Source organism: Cricetulus griseus, chromosome 9, assembly GCF_003668045.3.
Source record: "Cricetulus griseus strain 17A/GY chromosome 9, alternate assembly CriGri-PICRH-1.0, whole genome shotgun sequence".
Lineage (NCBI taxonomy): Eukaryota > Metazoa > Chordata > Mammalia > Rodentia > Cricetidae > Cricetulus > Cricetulus griseus.
The window spans coordinates 9,744,001-9,762,788 of record NC_048602.1 but is presented as its reverse complement, the minus strand read 5'-3'; the positions used below and the strand labels follow the sequence as shown (position 1 = coordinate 9,762,788).

The window sequence follows — 18,788 nt, the reverse complement described above, 5'->3', positions numbered from 1 at the left end:
GACGGGGACCCACTCGGCCGACTGCTGCAGTGCCATTCCAGGAGGCAGGCGCATCAGGCCGTAGACGAGTCCTGTCCTACTGCAGCAGGGGTGGCAAGTGCTGTGGGCAGATGTCGTGGTCGTAGAGACTGACAGGGAGTGGTGCCATTTTGGATAAAGTGGCCAAAGAAGACTGGTGAGGAGCCAGTGTGTAGGCAGAGGCCTCAGGGAGGGGAGGGAAAGGGCATTCTGGCAGAAGCCAAGGCCCTAAAGTAGGGCTTTGGCAGATACGGAGACCTCACAGGAGGTCAGCGTGGATGTGCTGGGTGAGCCTCGAGCAGGGGCTCCTGGGGGTGGCAGCCCCACGAGAACCCATCCTAGTTGCAGTCAGCTTAGAGAGGGTAGAAGCTAGGTAAGGTGGCGGGGCAGGTGGGGTTTGGGGTTGTGGGGCTCACGGCGATCCCCTCATGTGCCCGGCCAGGCTCCCCGTTCCGGGATGAGATCACCCTGGCCATCCTGCAGCTCCAGGAGAACAACCGGCTGGAGATTCTGAAGCGCAAGTGGTGGGAGGGTGGCCGGTGCCCCAAGGAGGAGGACCACAGGGCCAAAGGTCAGCCCCCTTCCGATGCCTGCCCTTTCCCAGAAACCCTGGGGCCCACGCCCACCCTGCCCATACGCCGGCTGTCCCCACTCCCCAGGTTTGGGCATGGAGAACATTGGAGGTATTTTTGTTGTGCTCATCTGTGGCCTCATCATTGCCGTCTTCGTGGCGGTCATGGAATTCATCTGGTCCACACGGAGGTCAGCAGAGTCCGAGGAGGTGAGGAGATTGGCTGGTGTGGTGGGGAGACCCCAGGGACATTAAGGGCCCAAAGTGGTGGGTGGTGGGGACTTAGATGAAGGAGCGGATGGATGTAAGAGGTGAGGAGGGGTTAGGGAGCCAAGAGGTAAGAGAGGAGCCAAGGAACTCCTGATTGGATAAAGGAGGTCCCAGCAGAGGTGACAGATCAGGCAACTAGACAAAGAATAAAGGATACGAGAAGGGACAGAGGAGGGAAGGAGAGCCCTGGGAGTGATGAGAATTCAAGGACCCAGCAAAGGAAGGGTGTGGAAGACCCCAGAGGCTACAAAAGAAGCAGGATGCTGAAATACAAAAGAAACAGCTGGTGTGGTGGTCACTCGGGAGGCAGAGGCCTGCACACATCAATCTTTCAGGACTGCCCTCATTTACATAGTGAGTTCAAGCCCAGCTTGAGCCACGTAACATCCTGTTTGAGGGACAGACAGACAGACCAAGCATAGTGGCTTTATAATCCCAGCCCTTGAGACGCTGAGGCAGGAGAATTGCTACATTTTGCCTCAGCCTTTCAAGTGGTAGCTGAAAAGTTTCTCCACCGTGACAAGCCTCTCCGCCGATGCAGCAATCCAAATCAGATCAAATCAAACCAAATTAGGAAAAGCCCACGTGTTTGATGGACACAGAGCTCCCGAGTGGCCTTCCAGTTCCCTAGAGAGGAGACTGGAAAGGGAGACCAGAAAAACTACCAGTCTGGTTTCCGGGGGGGCGGGCAGCTTAAATACCCTGTGGTACTTCTGAGCATCTCTGGGGGAGGGGGTCATCATTTGGCGGGCTTTCTAAGATGCAGCAGGGTTTGGAGGGAGGTGGGGGGGAGGGCTTGGGTGGAACTTCTACCATAACATCCCAGACTCTCTGGGTATGTGGATGCCAGGGGTGAGGCTTCCACCGGAACAGTAGCATTGCCGGAGAGTACCCCACCACATCCATCTAAGACTATGCCATTAAGAGGCAGTTCTTATTCCTTATGGTCCCCGAGAGGAGTGGCAGGTGAGGAAGTGGCTGGACCAGTCTTCATTACGGTTTCCCTGGAAAAGACAGGGCAGGGACTAAATGCAGCAGGGAAGGGAACAGAGAATCTAGGATATGAGAAAGGACAAAGGCGGGACCGGCTGGTTTGAACCATGTTGGTGGGCTTGGAACATGGGGACTGTCTTTTTTGTGTGTGTGTGTCTGTGGTACTAAGGATAGAACCCAGGGCCTTACACGTGCCAGGCAAATGTTCTACCACGAAGCCAGCCTTTCACTGGTAGTTTCCAGCCACGTGCTCTACCAATGAGCTGTATCCTCAGCCGTATTTTTACTTTTTATTTTATTTATTTATTATTTTGGTTTTTCGAGGCAGGTTTTCTCTGTGTAATAGCCCTAGCTGTCCTGAAACTCTGTGGGCTAGGCTGGCCTGGAACTCACAGAGATCCACCTGCCTCTGCCTCCTGAGTGCTGGAATTAAAGGTGTGTGCCACTACCACCGGGCCTATTTTTACCTTTTATTTTGAGGCAGGGTCTCACTAAGTTGTTCCGTCAGGCCTCAAATCTATCCCTTAGCCCAGGACGGCCTTAAGTTTGCAGTCTTCCTGCCTCAGCCTCCTAGGAGGCATAGGGTCACAGGTCTGCAGCCCTGGGCCTCTCTGGATTCACTTCTGTTTGGTTTGTTGTGAAGGGTGGCTCAGCCCTCTGCTGGTTCTGAGAGGGACCGCATTCCACCAGCCTGTAGGATCCTAGGACATCAAACATCCAGAGACAAGAATTAAAAGCATAATGCATACACTTAGTGGCAGCTGGCAGCAGGCCTCAGTTCCTCGAAGGAGGGCCTCTCTGTGGGGTTGTTTAAGTGCCCGCCTGCCCCAGCACCACACATCCCCCAGAGCAAGTGAGAGCAAGGCAAGAGAGAAACGGGAGATTCTGGTCACATCCTGTCAGAGAGGACCACCGCCAAGGGGCAGGACATAGACACTAGGTGTGTGTCCCCCACCCCAGCCCAAGAATAATAGTTTGGTTTTTCTTTTACTCATTAATTTGTGAGTTTGGATGCCAGTGTGTGGAGGTCAGAGGTCAACTTTGGGGAGTCTGTTCTCTCCCTCCACCATGTGGGGCCCAGAGATGGAACTTAGGTCACCAGCCTCAGTGGCCGAGACATCTCAGTAAACCTGATTTGGTTTTTGGAGACAAGGTCTTATTATGTAGCCCCCGCTGGCCTTGGACTCATTATGTGACTCATGCTGGCCTGTCTCAGCTTCCCAAGGCACGTGCCACCACGCCCAGCTCCAAAGTCTGTAATGGCGTCCCACTTGGATGTCTAGCCACAAAGCACAATGCCCAAGTGTCCGAGCTTGCATCCCTCCGTCTCCGCAATGCAGAGCCAGGTCTCCAGTGGTTCAGACCAAGTATAGGCTCACTCCTTCCTGCCCTTCACCAATTCTCAGCAAACCGTGTGGGCTCTGCCTTAACAGGACCACCCAGAGGCCTCTCACAACCCTCTGCTCCAGCCTGTTCCAGCAGGGATTTTACCCACAGCCTCCCTGCTCACCCTGGCTCTCTGCGACAGTCTGTTCTCTGACGAGCTCAAGCTGTCCTATGAAAGCCGTCAACCGTCTACTTCAATTCTCCTGTGGCTCCTGTTGGACCCTGGAGTAAACCAAGAGCCTTGTCTAGTCTAACGCCCTTTCCCAGCTGGTCCCTGCCCTCAGGCCAGCCTCCTTTCCTCTCTCTCTCCGATTCCTGCCAAGCCTGGCCCCACCCCAGCACCTCTGCACTGGGTTTCTGTCTACAATGCCCTCCCCCCAGGTCTTTTATCAGGAGGCTCACCCAGCCTCCACATAGAGGTCTCACTGAAGGCTTCTTGTCTGGGTTGTCTCAAAAGTCTACATCCTGTCCATCCACCCTGCGTGTCTTATTTTATGTCTTTCCCAAGCACTCATCTGTATATGTTACATTTGTTGTTTTCAGCCGGGCACTCGGGAGGCAGAGGCAGGTGGATCTCTGTGAGTTCGAGACCAGCCTGGTCTACAAGAGCTAGCTCCAGGACAGCCTCTAAAAGCCACAGAGAAACCCTGTCTCAAAAAAAAAAAAAAAAAAGCAAACAGCTGGGCGTTGGTGGCGCACGCCTTTAATCCCAGCACTCAGAAGGCAGGAGGATCTCTGTGAGTTCGAGGCCAGCCTGGTCTCCAGAGCGAGTGCCAGGATAGGCTCCAAAGCTACACAGAGAAACCCTGTCTCGAAAAACCAAAAAAAAAAAAAAAAAAAAAAAAAGGAAACAAAAACATTTTGTTTTCTGCCTCTGCATACTTGAGAGCTGGGCTCTATTTTTTTTTTCTCCATTCTTTCCATTTCTGGGTGGTGGAACCCAGAACCTTATTGGGTGAGCCCTCTGCCAACTGATGTAAGTCCCAAGGACCAGGAATTCTCTTTCATTCTTTGTTGTAACTCGGGGGTGCCTAGATCAGTGCCTGGCACTCAGTAAAATAGGCCTTGCAATAACGTGGGGGCAGAAGTAGGATAGAGGGGTTGGAGCAGGCAGAAAATAAGTGTGCCAGGAGCCAGAAAGTGAAAGTCAGGTTCAGGTACAAACCCAAGGAAAGATGGAACTGAGATGGGGGAGGAGGGAAGGGGGGACGGGTACAGAAAACAATGAGGGAACAAAACTGGGAGGGGAGGGAGGGCGCGGAGTGGCCCGCGGTGACCGTCCTGCCGCCTCCAGGTGTCGGTGTGCCAGGAGATGCTGCAGGAGCTGCGCCACGCCGTGTCTTGCCGCAAGACCTCGCGTTCCCGCCGGCGCCGGCGCCCGGGCGGCCCGAGTCGGGCCCTGCTGTCGCTGCGCGCAGTCCGCGAGATGCGACTCAGCAACGGCAAGCTCTACTCGGCCGGCGCGGGCGGGGACGCGGGAGCACACGGGGGTCCGCAGCGCCTCCTGGACGACCCCGGGCCTCCCGGGGGGCCCCGGCCCGCGGCTCCCACGCCCTGCACGCACGTGCGCGTCTGCCAGGAGTGCAGGCGCATCCAGGCGCTGCGGGCTTCGGGGGCCGGGGCCCCCCCACGTGGCCTGGGCACCCCGGCCGAAGCCACCAGCCCGCCCCGGCCGCGCCCGGGCCCCACCGGACCGCGCGAGCTGACCGAGCACGAATGACCCCACGTGGACGAGGCCGGCCGTGCGCCCCAACTGACTGCGGGGACGCGCTGCGCCCCGGCCGGACAGGAAGCCGCGATTTTGCCTTCAGTTGCCGGTGAATTCCGAGCCCGGCCCCGGAGCCGGCCTGCGGACCCAAGCCAGGGTGTCGTGGACACCCGCGTTCCATCCCGCGCTCAGGGCGGGGGGGGGGGGGCGCGCAGAGACCGAGGACTCCCAAGGGCCGGGAACCGTAGGGGCCGCTCCTGGAGTTGGAAAGCGGTCCGCGGGGAGGACCCCAACCTGGGACTGCTCAGACACCCCGAGACTTGACACGGCTCTCCACACTTCTGGAGGTGGGGAGGGCCTCTGGACATGTGGGTGTCCCCTGGTGCCCCTCCTCTCTTCTCTTCTCTCTCTCTCTTTTTTTGGGGGGGAGAAACCTCAGAATTTCTATGAGACACCCCCAGGGAGAGGGTCAGTTGGGCCTCTATACCTCCCCTGCCACATCTCAGTCCCTGTTGGAATAAAAAAAGAACAAAACCCCAAAACTGGGGATACGTGGGTTTCATTTTTCTGGGGGTGGGGTGGGGTTTCAGCCCCTGGGAGTCTGCGGAGGACAGCAAGAGAGTTACGCGCTCGCCACCTTGGGCGGTGACCGCAAACATGCAGGTCAGCTCAGGTCCCAGCCGCCGCCCCCTCGCCGTTGACCTTCTCTCGGGACAGAAGGAGGCTGCGGCAGAGACCCTGAGACAGATGGAGAGAGAGATGCGGGATCTGGGAGGGAGGGAGGGAGAGAGGGAGACACGGAAAGGATGGAACCAGATGGGGCTGGGGGATGGGAGAGCCCGGGGACCGCTCGCGTTGAAGCCTGGGGTGGCACCTAGGCTGGCGGCGTGGGACTTGGTGGGCTAGAGCGAATCGAGAACCTGGGGGTCGCGCGCCTTGACCCCAGTGAAGCCATATTCTCAAGAGTGACCGATCCTTGAACTCATGTCCCTGCCCAATCCTCAAGGGGGCCGGGGGTGGGGGTGAGGAGAGGGAGAAGGGAACTGAGGGCTGGTTGAGCAGGGAGAAGAAGGGTGGGCCTGCCTTCTGTCCCCGCCTTCCTCGCCACTCTGCAGGTTTCCGTGGAGGAGGGAAGGACGACTGAAGGTCACACAGCCTGCGCCAGATCGAGGCCGAGCCGGGAAGGGAGAGAGATGCAGCGGGGGTGGGGGAGAAGCAGACGGATAGGGGAGAGGGAAAAAGATCTTGGGTGAGGACTGAAAAGAGGGAGGGCAGAGGGAGGGGTTCTCGGAGGCAGTGAGCTTGCAGAAAGGGACGCAGTGTGGCGGGGACTCAAATGCAACGAAGGGGAAAGGGCGCACGGGGAGCAGACGGGAAGTCACAGAAAGCTAAAGGGAGGCCGAGGGGGACCCGAACGACGAAGAGAGCACGATTAAGAAGAACCGGAGCTGCTGGGGGCAGGAGCTGGGCTCGCCCTTCAGCCCTGGCCGGAACTCGGGAGCTGTCCGTTTCAGCACCCCGCTGCCCGCCTGGCGCGCAGCAACCCTGGGCCTTCCGTGGTCCCCTGGCAGAGAGGGCCACGCCCCAAAGCCCCCCCCCCCTGCACCCCCGTGTCAGGCTGCTTCACGCTGTGTCCTCGGTCTCCACTTGGCCGATTCTGTGTCTCAGACTCTTGCTGTGAGTGCCATTCCAGGCCAGCCCCAAACATCTTTGCTGTCTCCATCGAAAGACACTCATCAATCACCCTGCCCCCGGGCTGGGTGCTGTTGAAGTGGCTATCATTGCGGATTTTTCTGGTCTCCCCGCCACCCCGTGTACCAATAGCACGAGACTGCTCTTCTAGGGTCCGTCCTCATTTGCCTTTCTCCCCGTTTTTATCTCTAAGTCTCCATGTTTGGCAAACCTGTCCTCTGCCCAACTCTCAAAGGTTCCCCGTGTCTCTGTCACTCCCTCTGAACACGATGTCCGCTACCGTCTTGGTTTTTGTTTTTATCTCTGCCTTTGTGGATCCCTTCTTCTGTCTCGTGTCCGTAATTCTCTCTGGCTCTGGGGTGGCTCCTGCCTGTATCTCTCTCCTTCCACCTCTCCCTGTGAGCTCTTCCGCCCTCCTCCATCCCGGTGACCTTCCTAAGTATTCCCTCCCCCCTCGACTTCTGCAGAGCACTGGGAGCCTGATACACCAGTCCTCAGTCTAGCCAGGCTGGTGTCTGAGAAGGAATTACATGGGAAAGCCCGAGTCTGTTTCTGGGGTGGCATGGGGGGCTCTGACCACCCCCCAGCCTGTCTAGAAGGCAGGAGGAGAGCGTGTATCTCCTGGGATCTAGGACCCCCCTCCCCAACCTTCCTTGCCTGTCTAACCCTGTCCTCTGTGAATGAGCCACAGAACCTCCATATCGAGAGAAGGCAGGGACAAGGAACAGACTTGAGGAAGGGGTGTCTGAGAGCAATGCACCTGAGTTGAAAGATGGGGCTCCTCCTCATCTCCATGGCAACAAGCCTGATCTTCAGGCCCAACCTCCTTTGCTGCAGAGTCAGCCTCCCTGTTACCATGGCAACAAGGGACAGCAGGAGAGACTGGAACAGGCCAGAGAACAGGGTTGTGATGAAGCTCTAGGTGCTAAGGGAAGCCCCCTTCCTGCTTCTACTGTGGTCTTATCTATTCCTGCCCAAGGCCATCTCTCTGTGTCCCTCTCTCTGGTTTTCAGCCTTTTGAATGTCCCCTTGAGGTCAGGACCATCTGAATTCCCCACCTCACCACCTTCTTCTTCTTCTTCTTCTTCTTCTTCTTCTTCTTCTTCTTCTTCTTTTCTTCTTCTCCTCCTCCTCCTCCTCCTCCTCCTCCTCCTCCTCCTCCTCCTCCTCCTTTCTCCTCCTCCTCATCCTGGTTTTTGAGCAAGGTCTCACTGTGTAGCCCTGGCTGCCTTGGAGCTTGCTATCTAGACCAGGCTGGCCTTGAACTCACAGAGATCTGCCAGCCTGTGCTTCCCCATTGCTGGGATTAAAGGCGTGTGACACCATCCTAATCTTAACACTCACCAAACCCTGACCCCACACACCAAGCTCACTCCCAGCTCCTGGCCAGAGTTCTCTCTCCCCGCCCCCATCCCCGCCCCCTGTCTTCTACCAGCATCCTCAGGGAGAGTCTGGAATGTTCCTCCTGAGCAAAGAAGTGGTTTCAGGGTGGGGTCTGGAGCCTTTGACTCCTCAGACTCCAGTGTGGAAACCAATGAGTGTTGCCTGTGTGTGACAGGCCTGGGGGTATGGGAGGGGGTGTGCGTGCGTGTGCGTGTGCGTGTGTGTGTGTGTGTGTGTGTGTGTGTGTGTGTGTGTGTGTGTGGACACATTGTGTTGTGGGTGTGGTGTGTGGGTGGGGACTTTGGGATGTTGGAGGTGTAACAAAGTGATGCGTGCCGGTTCAGCGGTGTGTGTGATGTATGAGAACAGTGGATGGCGTCCCATGGCTCAGTTCTGCATGACTGTGTCGTGTGTGAGTGTGTGCCCATTTTTGGCTGTCACTCACAGCAAATATTATGCCCGGGTGTGTTAGATGACACGTATGTGCAACGTGGTCCACAGGGGCTCCTGTTGGTACCTCGAGGAAACGTGAGTCTCTATCCATGTGCGATGGTGCCAAGCGGAGGAGTCTGTTGGTTCTCCGAGTGAGATGGTGCAAGGTCAGCCGTGGTGCAGTGTGTGATTCGGAGCCTGTGAGGTGGTGTTCTGAGGGCGTGGGCTCTCTCTCCACAGCACTTCCGCATCGTGACTGTGGCTCTGTGGCGATGCAGTGGGCGTGAGGGCTGTGTGCTCTTCGTGGATTCCCCTCCCACCCGGGTTTTGAGCCTCTGGTTGGAGGATGGTGGTGCTGTGCGGGCAGGTGTGACTGGGATATGGTTGTGAGCCTGTGGTGGTGTGTGTGGTGGTGGTGGTGGTGGTGCCTAACAATGGTGCAGGGGCCTCCTGGTGTGCCCTTCTAGCTTTGTTGTTGAAAGATTTAAAAATTAGCAAGAAAACAGATGCGGCTCTGCCACCTACCTACCTGCCCCCCTGGTAGGAAGAATTGCTCCTGACCCAGAGACTTGCTGACCAAGGCCCCATGCCTCAGTTCCTGGAATCTCCCCTACAAGGCCATAAGATAGCTAGAGCACCAAGAATTTCCAGATGGCTGCACTCCCCAGAGGAGCCCATTAAGAAAACTAACTGACCAGGAATCAAAGAGTGATAAGTCCTTGAAAAACAAAGACCGCCGTCTTAGGCAAGATTGATTAGCACATTCTGAGGTCTGGTCTATTTGCCCAATGGATAGGCCCGGAGAGTCGAACCCCCCCCACACACACACAAAGCTTGTGGTTTTTGCCTTTAAAAACGCCTGTGCCTATGGGGACACTGGAGAGACAGCAATTCCATGATTAAAATCTCCCCAAAAAAGAAGGGATACTCTGTGCTGCTCTAAAAAGAAAAATGCTGTTTCTATGTTAATCACTCAGAGGGAATCAGGGACTCAATGGCCAAACTCAGAGAAAGATTGGCCCAGAGACTCAACAGGGATGGTTCAACAGGACCCCACGGTTGACCACCTTAATTTCCACTGTAATAGGGCCCCTGTTCATACTCCTCTTGCTCCTGACCTTCGGCCCCTGTCTTTTCCACAGACTCTTACAGTTCATACGTGAGAGACCATCCTTTACTCAGGCCCTTGTCCTTACCCAGCAATACCGTGCCACACCAAATACTGAAGTCCCCTACGGTTTTAAGATTAAAACCTTGCAAAAAGAAAAAGGAGGGAATGAAAGATTTAAAACTTAGCAAGAAAACAGATGCGGCTCTGCCACCTACCTACCTGCCCCCCTGGTAGGAAGAATCGCTCCTGACCCAGAGACTTGCTGATCAAAGCCCCGTGACTCAGTTCCTGGAATCTCACCTACAAGGCCATAAGATAGCTAGAGCACCAAGAATTTCCAAATGGCTGCACTCCCCAGAGGAGCCCATTAAGGAAACTAACTGACCAGGAATCAAAGAGTGATAAGTCCTTGAAAAACAAAGACCGCCGTCTTAGGCAAGATTGATTAGCACATTCTATTTGCCCAACGGATGGGCCTGGAGAGTCGCAACCTCCCCCCCTACAAAGCTTGTGGTTTTTGCCTTTAAAAAACGCCTGTGCTTGGGGAACACTGCTGCTCTCTAGCCTGCATGCTGAGAGGGCCTGTTTGTACAAACGCTTCCCGTTCATTAAAGTCTCTAGCTCATTGCATCAACTGGACTGGACATTGAGTTCTTGGGGGGACCCGGGCCGGATCGGGGAAGACTCCTCACCTCGAGGGTCTTTCGTTGTGTGTCTGTGTGAAGTGTGTGGTGGTATTTCACTTGTGTGTGGTGGGTATCAAAGTCAGGGTGGGGGCAGAGGGAGCAGGGTCCTGCCTCTGCAGCTCCCCTCCTCAGTTTGGAAGCCTGTTTCCTCCACCCGTCTTCCTGCAGTAGCTTCTTCCTGAACAGTACCCAGCAGCACAGACTCCCGGGGTCCCCCTGTACTGCAAGATGGTGGTGCTCTGGGGCTGCATTACTGCAGTTCACTGGGCCTCCTTCCTACCCTGTGCCCACCCCACTCCCAGAAAGAGGAAGTTTCTGGGGTGCTTCCTCCCTCACAGCCCCCATCCCCGAGGTTCCTCCCTGCCTCGAAAGGGGTGTCTAGCTAGGTCCACCACCCACCGTGGGGAGTCCGGGGTCCCCTCCCCCCACCCCACTGTGCTCAGCTCCCCGGTGGCGCTGCCACTTTGCAGAGATAAGGTTGGAACGGTGCAGGGAGGGGGAGGGGGAGGGGGAGTACAGCTGCAGTACCGGGGGCTGGGCCTCGGGCTGTCCGTCAGCTCAGAGCCGCTCCTGATTGGCCGGTGCCGCCTCCCCCCGCGGGCGCGGGCATATGAGGAGGAGGAGGCCCGGGCCGCCGCAGCCTCTGTGCGGTGGGACCCACGGACGGACAGACGCACGCTGCCACCGCGGCGCGGGCGCTGCAGAGGCCCACCAGCCCGAGCGTGAGCCCGAGCCCGAGCCCGAGCCAGCCCTGCGGCCAGCGCTCACCACCCTGTCCGCCGCTCTTCCCACCGAGCCGCCGAGATGGGGGTAGGTGCAGGGGTCGGCGGGGCGCAGCGTGCGTGTGCATGCGTGTGTGTGTGACATTGTGGGTCCAATGACATTGGGCTGTGCGGGGAATTAGGGAGCTCCTGAGCTCTGCAGGGGGACCCTCGAGCCCGCTGACCTGACCAGTTCGAGTGTGATGATGGTGTGTCTGGGAGAGCGCGGCTGCTGAGTCCGAGGGTGTCTGTGGCGCATGTTGGTGGCTTTGTCCACGGGGTGGGGGTGGGGGTGGGGGACGGGGGCTGACCCTTAGCTCCTCGGTTTGACCTTGTGCGGTTGCACGCGTGCGGGTTGCATGAGTGCAATTGCTCGAGGGTGATTGCTTGTGCGTGCGCGCGCGCGCTCGTGCTCGCTCCTTCCTGGCTCCCTCTAGCAGCGGGGGTCTGCAGCCATCTGTGCCCTCCCCCCCTCCATCTAAAAGCCTGCAACCTGTCTGGGTGTGTCTGAGAGCTACGTTAGCGTGTCTAGGGGGCCACCGAAGACCCCCCCTCCTCTCCCCGGGTCCCCTGGCCCAATGCAGATAGATGCAGGCTGTGGGGTGGACACGAGATGACCTCTTTCTCCTTCCAGGCCTGGATAAGGGTGATCTGCAGTGACCGACCTGGGGCTGCAGAGTTTGTACAGCCCCTCATCTGGGGGTGGGGGGACAGACACGAGGGCTGGGAGGAGGGGAAAGAGCAGAGAGAAATGGCTGACAGACAAGTGCCTGGCTGAGGGTGTGCAAACGCAGCCGTGTGGTGGTGGGGGGAGCTTGCACGCCTGCTGTGTCCTTGCCTCCGTGTCTGTGTGTCCTTCTCTGTCTGTGCGTCTCTCCAGCAGATGCAGCCTCCTTCCCCGACTGACCACCTGACCCCTGCTGCAGCCCTGGATTCCTCCCTGTGTGTCTGGGGTGGGACATGGTGGGGGGGGGTGTCAGGGAAGGAAGAGGATGGGTGGGGGGACCACCCAGATAAAGAGAAAGGGTCGGTATGAGGGAGCCAGAGGGAACATGAAAGATGGCGGATGAAGGCTGAAGGGCCTTCAGATGAAGATGGGGGGTGGAGTGGCTGATATGTCGGTTGGGGTGGGGAAGGGGGGGAAGGGAAGGGGAACTAGGTGGGGTAGGATTGAGGGGGAAATGAGAGTCGGTGATGGCTTTCAGGTAAGTGGAAGGAACAAAGCTCGGGGACGTGGAAGACTGGGGGTACAGTGCTTTGGGGAAAGGTGGTCTTAGATTTTAAAAAAAATGGGGATGAAATGGGGGGGATGACTTAGATGTGAGAGAGAGAGACATGGGCAGAAACCGTGAGAAAGAGACACCAAAAAACAAAGAAAGCGATGCCAAAAGAGAGACTGGGGTGGCAGACGGACATGGAAAGACAGAGAAAGACAAAATGAGAAACTGAGGCTGACATGGAGAGAGAGAGAGAGAGAGAGAGAGAGAGAGAGAGAGAGAGAGAGAGAGAGAGAGAGAAGACATTTCTACCCAGAGACCAAATAAATAAATGAAGAATAACCCACCTGAGCAATGGAGGGGGGGGGCTGAGGTCATCAGGTAGCCAGGAGCGGTGCTTAGAAAGGACAGTTACAGGTACCCTGGGGTGGGGGCTGCAGAGGTGCAGAGGCCATATGAGCCAGGCGGGTGTGTCAGGGATGCAGACTTCGTGGGAAATGGCTAGGAGCCGCAGAGGCGGGCTGCAACGAGACAGGCATGTACCCCACCCCAGAGGTGCTCTGCCCTGCCGTGCGTCCATCTGGGCTTCCTGCTTTCCTTGGGAAAGCCTCAGTTCTTCACGCCAGCAGATGGGAGCGCCACCCCCAGGGGAGACTAGTCATGGCAAGGGCGAGCAGGAGCTAGGGCTTGGGTTGCCAGGGACAAGGACTTTACTGTCCATCCAGGGATCCAGACTCCCAGTCCTCCCTTCTCAGATATGACCCTTCAGATACCCCATCCCCCTTCCTCAGACCCAGGAGTCCAGGTCCCAGCCCCTCTGGGTCAGGGCCAGAAATCCAGCCCACTTTTTCTTGTAGGGACCCACACTGCAGCTCCCCAGGGATTCAGGCATGGGGCAGCTGATTGCCCTATTTGTGCCAGACCCCATCTCTCCTCATGCCTGCTACCCTGCTTACTTCTCCACCTTGACCTTATAACATGCTGTCTTCACATCTCCCCATGTGTCTGCCTCATCTACAGAAGTTGACAATGCCACCTTGTAGCCCATAGTTCAAGATCAGCCTCTTGTCCCCAGATCTCCGGGCCTCCTTGCTGAGGCGCAGTACTGCTGCAGGGCTGGCTCCCGGCCAAACTCCTGCCTCCCCAGTACACCCCTCCTTGGGATTCCCAGGCTTCCAGGGCTACGGCTCCTCCCTATACTCCAAAGTCATCCCTGGGTCTGGGGGCAGACAGCAGGCAAGTCAGGCTGCGACAAGGTCACAAGGAGATTAGCGCTGAGCTCTACTGAGCCTCCTATCCCAGCTTGGCCCTGGGCCTGCGGGATCTGTCAACAGCACTCTGTAAGCACTGAGCCTCAGCTCACCTTTCCTGCCAACTCCCTATCTGCCCAGGCCATCAAACCGGAACTCAGTCCAGGCCTAAAGGCTTTTTATTCCCTTGCTCTTCAGTACCCCTTCCCAGTTCTTGCTCATTCCTCAAGACTCTCTGCAGTACACAGCTGTCTGCAGGAGAAAAGTCAGATTCATACCTTGTCCATTAAGACCCTTGGGAATGACTACTGACAGGCAACACACTGCCTTGCACCAAAGCCTTTGTCCCTGCTGTCATTTGGAGTGTCCTTTCCTCTCCTGATTTCCCTGACCTGTGGGGGTCTCCCAAGCTTGGCTTGAGTCCTTTGAGGCGTCTGCGGTGTAGAAGACAAAGCAAAGAGCTATGTGGGGGAGTGACCTCCATGGAGACCTTGTACTGGAAAGACAGTGGCAAAGCATATATAGAGAGAAATAAGTAGAGCAAGGGGAGAGACAGACACACAGAGACAGAGCAGGAGGACCACCACAAATTGAGACTAGCCTGCTCTACATAGTGAGAAACCTTGGTGGCGGGGGCAAACAGACAAGGAAAAAATGTTCTAAGAAAGAGACAGGGAGAGCCGGGTGTTGGTGGTGCACACCTTTAATCCCAGCACTTGGGAGGCAGAGGCAGGTGGATCTCTGTGAGTTCAAGGCCAGCCTGGTCTCCAGAGCAAGTGCCAGGATAGGCTCCAAAGCTACACAGAGAAACCCTGTCTCGAAAAAAAAAAAAAGAAAGAAAGAAAGAAAGAGAGAGGTAGACTCCAGTTGAGACAGAGACACATAAAGGGATGGAGGGATGATCCCAAAGTGAGAGAGTAAGGGAGAAAGATCTAGAGCAAGACTTACAAACCAGAGAAAAGGGGACACAGGTGAGATTGGACAGTGACCCCCAGAAATACCCCGAGAAGGTGATGACCACACCCTGACAGAGCAAGACAACAGACAGCACAGGCCCTCAGAGACAACCTGAGGTCCAGCAAATGCCACCTGGGAAAGAGGGGACCCCAGAGGCTCAGCAATCGAGGAGGATTGAGATAGTGTAGGAGACAGACTCACAGAACAAAGGACAGACTGCCTCAAATGAGAAGAGAGATGAAAGAGAGAAGCAGCCTCAGTGAGACACAGAGATGGGAGAGACACAGAGGGAGACAGGGACAAGCTAGCAAATAAATACAAAGCAGAACTGGAGAGACAGATTAGAGAGAAAGGCAGACAGCGAGGACGTAACCACAAAGCCAGAGACAGACGCCCGGGAAAGTTCAATAGGCCCAAGGAGAAGAGACCAAAGGATACACAGAATGCTGGGGGTGTATGTTGCTTAGTGGTTAGAGCGCTGGCCTGACTTACACAAAGCCCTGGGCTCCGGCACTAGCTCTGCATAAACAGTATCAGATGGTGTAAGCCTGTAACCCAGTCCTACGGGGTGGAGGCAGGAGGAGCAAAAATTAGCCTGACTGCATAGGAAGTTCAAAGGTGAACACACACACACACACACACACAGACACTCACACACACACACTCACTCACACACACACACACACACACACACACACACACACACACACGCTGGACATGGTGGCTCATGACCTTATCCAGCCCTTGGGAGGTTGAGGCAGGAGGATTGTTATGAGTTCCAGTCTGTGATACGTAGTGAGTTCTAAGACAGCCTGGGCTAAAAAATAAGACCCCCATTTCTTAATAAAGTTAAAAGGGGTCGGCAAATAGACTCAGTGGGCAAAGGAGTTTCCCTCCCAGCCTGATGGCCTGAGTTTGATCCCCAGAACACACACGGTGGAAGGAGAGAGCCGACTCCCGCAGGCTGCCCTCCATGCTTACACTAAAGTGCGAGTGCACACACACACACTAAATAAATAAATACATTTTGAAAGAGTAAACTGGTGAAGGGGAGAGACAAACAGACCCCAAGTCCCAGAGATACCTGGGACTAGACGCAATGAGGCCAACTAGATGAGACAAGTCTTGGTTGCGGGGGGGGGGGGGGGGGGGATTCTGGGAGATACCCAAAGACACCAGGAAGACACAGTGAGACACTGAGAGACATGGCGATGCAGGGGCCAGGCCAAGATGAGAGCCGGGGCACACGGGGCCGTGTCGCTCTGGAACCCCTTCTCGCCCGCAGTCTGGTGGCTCTGATAGCTATCGTGTCGCCACCTCGCAGGACAAAAAAGATGACAAGAGCTCGCCCAAGAAGAGCAAGGCCAAAGAGCGCCGAGATCTGGATGATCTCAAGAAGGAGGTGGCTATGGTAAGTGTCACCACCCCACCCCACCCCCGTTAGGACTATCCCCACCATAGTCTTGCTTGCCCGGGAGAGCTGTGTGGGATTGTGAGCCTTCTCCCCAATCATTCTTCAGACAGAGCACAAGATGTCAGTAGAAGAGGTCTGCCGGAAATACAACACGGACTGTGTGCAGGTGAGGATGGGCAGAGCCAGGGCTGAGGTTGGGGCCCTGGGTCTGAGGGAGCAGGGCTGGAGATTGTCGTTCTGGGTAATTATGGATGCTGGCTTTGATTTGGGGTGCCAGGGCCTCTCCAGGGAGGTTCCCATATGAGTCCCGTGTCTTCTAGGGTCTGACACACAGCAAAGCCCAGGAGATCCTAGCTCGAGATGGGCCCAACGCTCTCACACCACCACCCACCACCCCGGAATGGGTCAAGTTCTGCAGACAGCTATTTGGGGGCTTCTCCATCCTTCTGTGGATCGGGGCGATCCTCTGCTTCCTGGCCTATGGCATCCAGGCAGGAACTGAAGACGACCCTTCTCGTGACAATGTGAGTACACCACACCCTGGCCTGCGTAGGCCTCCCCAGACATCGAGGAACACAGACACAGCCACGTTTCCCCGCCTAGGCTTTTCAGAGCCCCCCTCACCTTTTCTCATCCAACTGTCACAACTACCTCTGAGAAAACAAGTTCAAAAACAAGGAAACCATGGCTGGGATATTGATTTGGCAAGCTTTCATGGAGATCTGGGCTCAATTCTCTGCATGCATAGAGGACATGTGTGCTGACATACAACCGTCATTCCCTCACACAGGAATCTGAGGCAGGAAGATTAGGATTCCAGCCTAGGCTATGCAGCAGAATCCTGTCTCAGAAAGTATTAGCTAGGGAGAAGACTTAATAGCCGAGGCACTTGCTGTACAGCCAGGAGGGCCTGAGTGAAGCTGACACATGGGCCTGCGTCTGTAATACCAGCGCTTCTGTGGGGAGGTGGGCGGGAGAGACAGGCGAATCCAACCTGCCTGAGTATGCAGTGGGAGTGACCCGTGAGGCTAGAGAAATGGCTCGGCAACTAAGAGCTCTAGCTGCTCTAGCCGAGAACTAGGGTTGGTTCCCATCACCCACATGGTGGCTCACAACCATCTACACTTACAGGGGTCCAGCACCTTCTTCTGGACTCTCTGGCACCAGACACACATGGTATGCAAAGATACATGTAGGCACAGAGTCATACATGTAAATAAATAGATACTAAAAGAAAAACAAAAAAACAAAAAACCAAGAAGCCCTCTCTCAAAGTGGAAAGCAAAGACCAATACATAATGTTGTCTGACTTATACGTGTACCATGGTATGCACACACACACACACACACAAACACACACACACACAAGCCCTTGTTCACATGAGCACAATTTTTTTTTTTTCGAGACAGGGTTTCTCTGTGGCTTTTAGAGGCTGTCCTGGAACTAGCTCTTGTAGACCAGGCTGGTCTCGAACTCACAGAGATCCACTTGTCTCTGCCTCCCGAGGGCTGGGATTAAAGGCGTGCGCCACCAACGCCCAGCTTGTTCACATGAAAGAATGTGTGTGCACATAACTTTTTTTTTTTTTTTTTGGTTTTTCGAGACAGGGTTTCTCTGTGTAGCTTTGGAGCCTATCCTGGCACTCGCTCTGGAGACCAGGCTGGCCTTGAACTCACAGAGATCCGCCTCCCGAGTGCTGGGATTAAAGGCATGTGCAGCCACCAATGCCTGGCTGCACATAACTTTTTAATTATAGAAAAAGAAACCAGGGCTGGAGAGATGGCTCAGCCATTAAAGGCTAGGCTCACAACCAAAAATATAAGAAAAAGAAACTGTAGTTCAGCAGGTAGTGTTTACCTAGCACACATGAAGGCATAGGTTTGATCTCCAGCACCATACAAAACCGGGGATAGTCTTGTAAGCCTCTTACGCAAGCACTAGGGAGGCTGAGGCAGGAGAATCAGGAATTCAAAGTCCACCTGAGTTGACCTACAAGAGACCCTAATTAAAGAGAAAAGGGGGTGGGGGTGAACTAGAGTTCTGGCTTAAGGCTCTCTGACCGCAGCAAATTTGGAGACAGGTGCCACCAGATGGTCACAGCCTAACAAATGAGGAGAGATGAGGAAGAGTGTCACGCCTCATCTAACCCCACATGGGACAGGTGTGAGACAAGGCTGTTACAGTTCTCACACCTGTGGACACAGACCCCCCCTCACGACTGTGTAGGGATCTCCATGTGTGTACAAGGAGTGAACGCAGAGAATCCCAGTAGGACACGGGTTCAAACACGGTTGCGTCAGAGGGACGTAGGCACACTCACAGGTGTAGTCTAAGAGAGCAAGTTCAAGGCCAGCCAAGACTACAAAGGTCTTTTGTTTGTTTTTCTGAGACAGGGTTTCTCTGACTTTGGAGGCTGTCCTGGAAATAGCTCTTGTAGATCAGGCTGGTCTCGAACTCACAGGCATTAATGGCATGCACCGCCACTGCCCAGCGACGACTACAAAGGTTTTATCTCAGATCGATGCAGGGTGGAGTGGGCTTAATCCCAGCACTTGGAGGAGGCCGACATATTTCTATGAGTTCAAGGCCAGCCAGGGCTACATAGACCTTGCCTAAAAAGCAAACAGGCAACAAGAAAAAACACAGCCATATGTAGTGGGCCATTCTTGGAATTCCAGCACTTGGAGAAACATGGCAGGAGGATCAAGAGTTCAAGATCCTCAGTTATGTGGCAAGTTCTAGACTAGACTATGACTCAAAAAAGAAAAAGGAAGAGGTGGGGGTTAAGAACTTGCCCTTTAGGCTTGACGACCTGAGTTCAAGCCCCAGGATTCCTGGTGGTAACAAGCAATTGTAATCTCAGTGCTGGAGAGGTGTAGGCAGGCTGACCACTGGAACTTCATGGCCAGGCAGCCTTGCCTACTTGGTAAGTCCCAGG

The 18,788-nt window shown here is 55.5% G+C and overlaps 2 protein-coding genes across 8 annotated transcripts in view; both read left to right on the top strand.

Moving 5' to 3' along the window:
- The window catches only part of Grik5 (glutamate ionotropic receptor kainate type subunit 5), a 62,588-nt gene extending 57,495 nt beyond the window's left edge, over nucleotides 1-5,093 (top strand). For 5 of the 7 annotated variants that reach the window (XM_027430358.2, XM_027430356.2, XM_027430357.2 and 2 more), the window contains 3 exons: nucleotides 461-589; nucleotides 678-799; nucleotides 4,533-5,093. In XM_027430358.2, coding sequence (XP_027286159.1) covers nucleotides 461-589; nucleotides 678-799; nucleotides 4,533-4,958 — 677 coding nt within the window. In that variant the 3' untranslated portion in view covers nucleotides 4,959-5,093. Of the gene's footprint in view, nucleotides 1-460; nucleotides 590-677; nucleotides 800-3,285; nucleotides 3,716-4,532 lie in introns of those variants that run through there. The other 2 variants (XM_035449224.1, XM_035449225.1) reach the window with 2 other exon arrangements.
- Nucleotides 5,094-8,563: 3,470 nt separating this feature from the next.
- The window catches only part of Atp1a3 (ATPase Na+/K+ transporting subunit alpha 3), a 31,111-nt gene continuing 20,886 nt past the window's right edge, over nucleotides 8,564-18,788 (top strand). Inside the window, 8 exon segments of the mRNA XM_035449104.1 lie at nucleotides 8,564-8,605; nucleotides 8,694-8,820; nucleotides 10,869-10,912; nucleotides 10,914-10,972; nucleotides 13,332-13,464; nucleotides 15,721-15,846; nucleotides 15,956-16,015; nucleotides 16,170-16,373. Of these exon segments, the coding sequence (XP_035304995.1) occupies nucleotides 8,564-8,605; nucleotides 8,694-8,820; nucleotides 10,869-10,912; nucleotides 10,914-10,972; nucleotides 13,332-13,464; nucleotides 15,721-15,846; nucleotides 15,956-16,015; nucleotides 16,170-16,373 (795 nt within the window).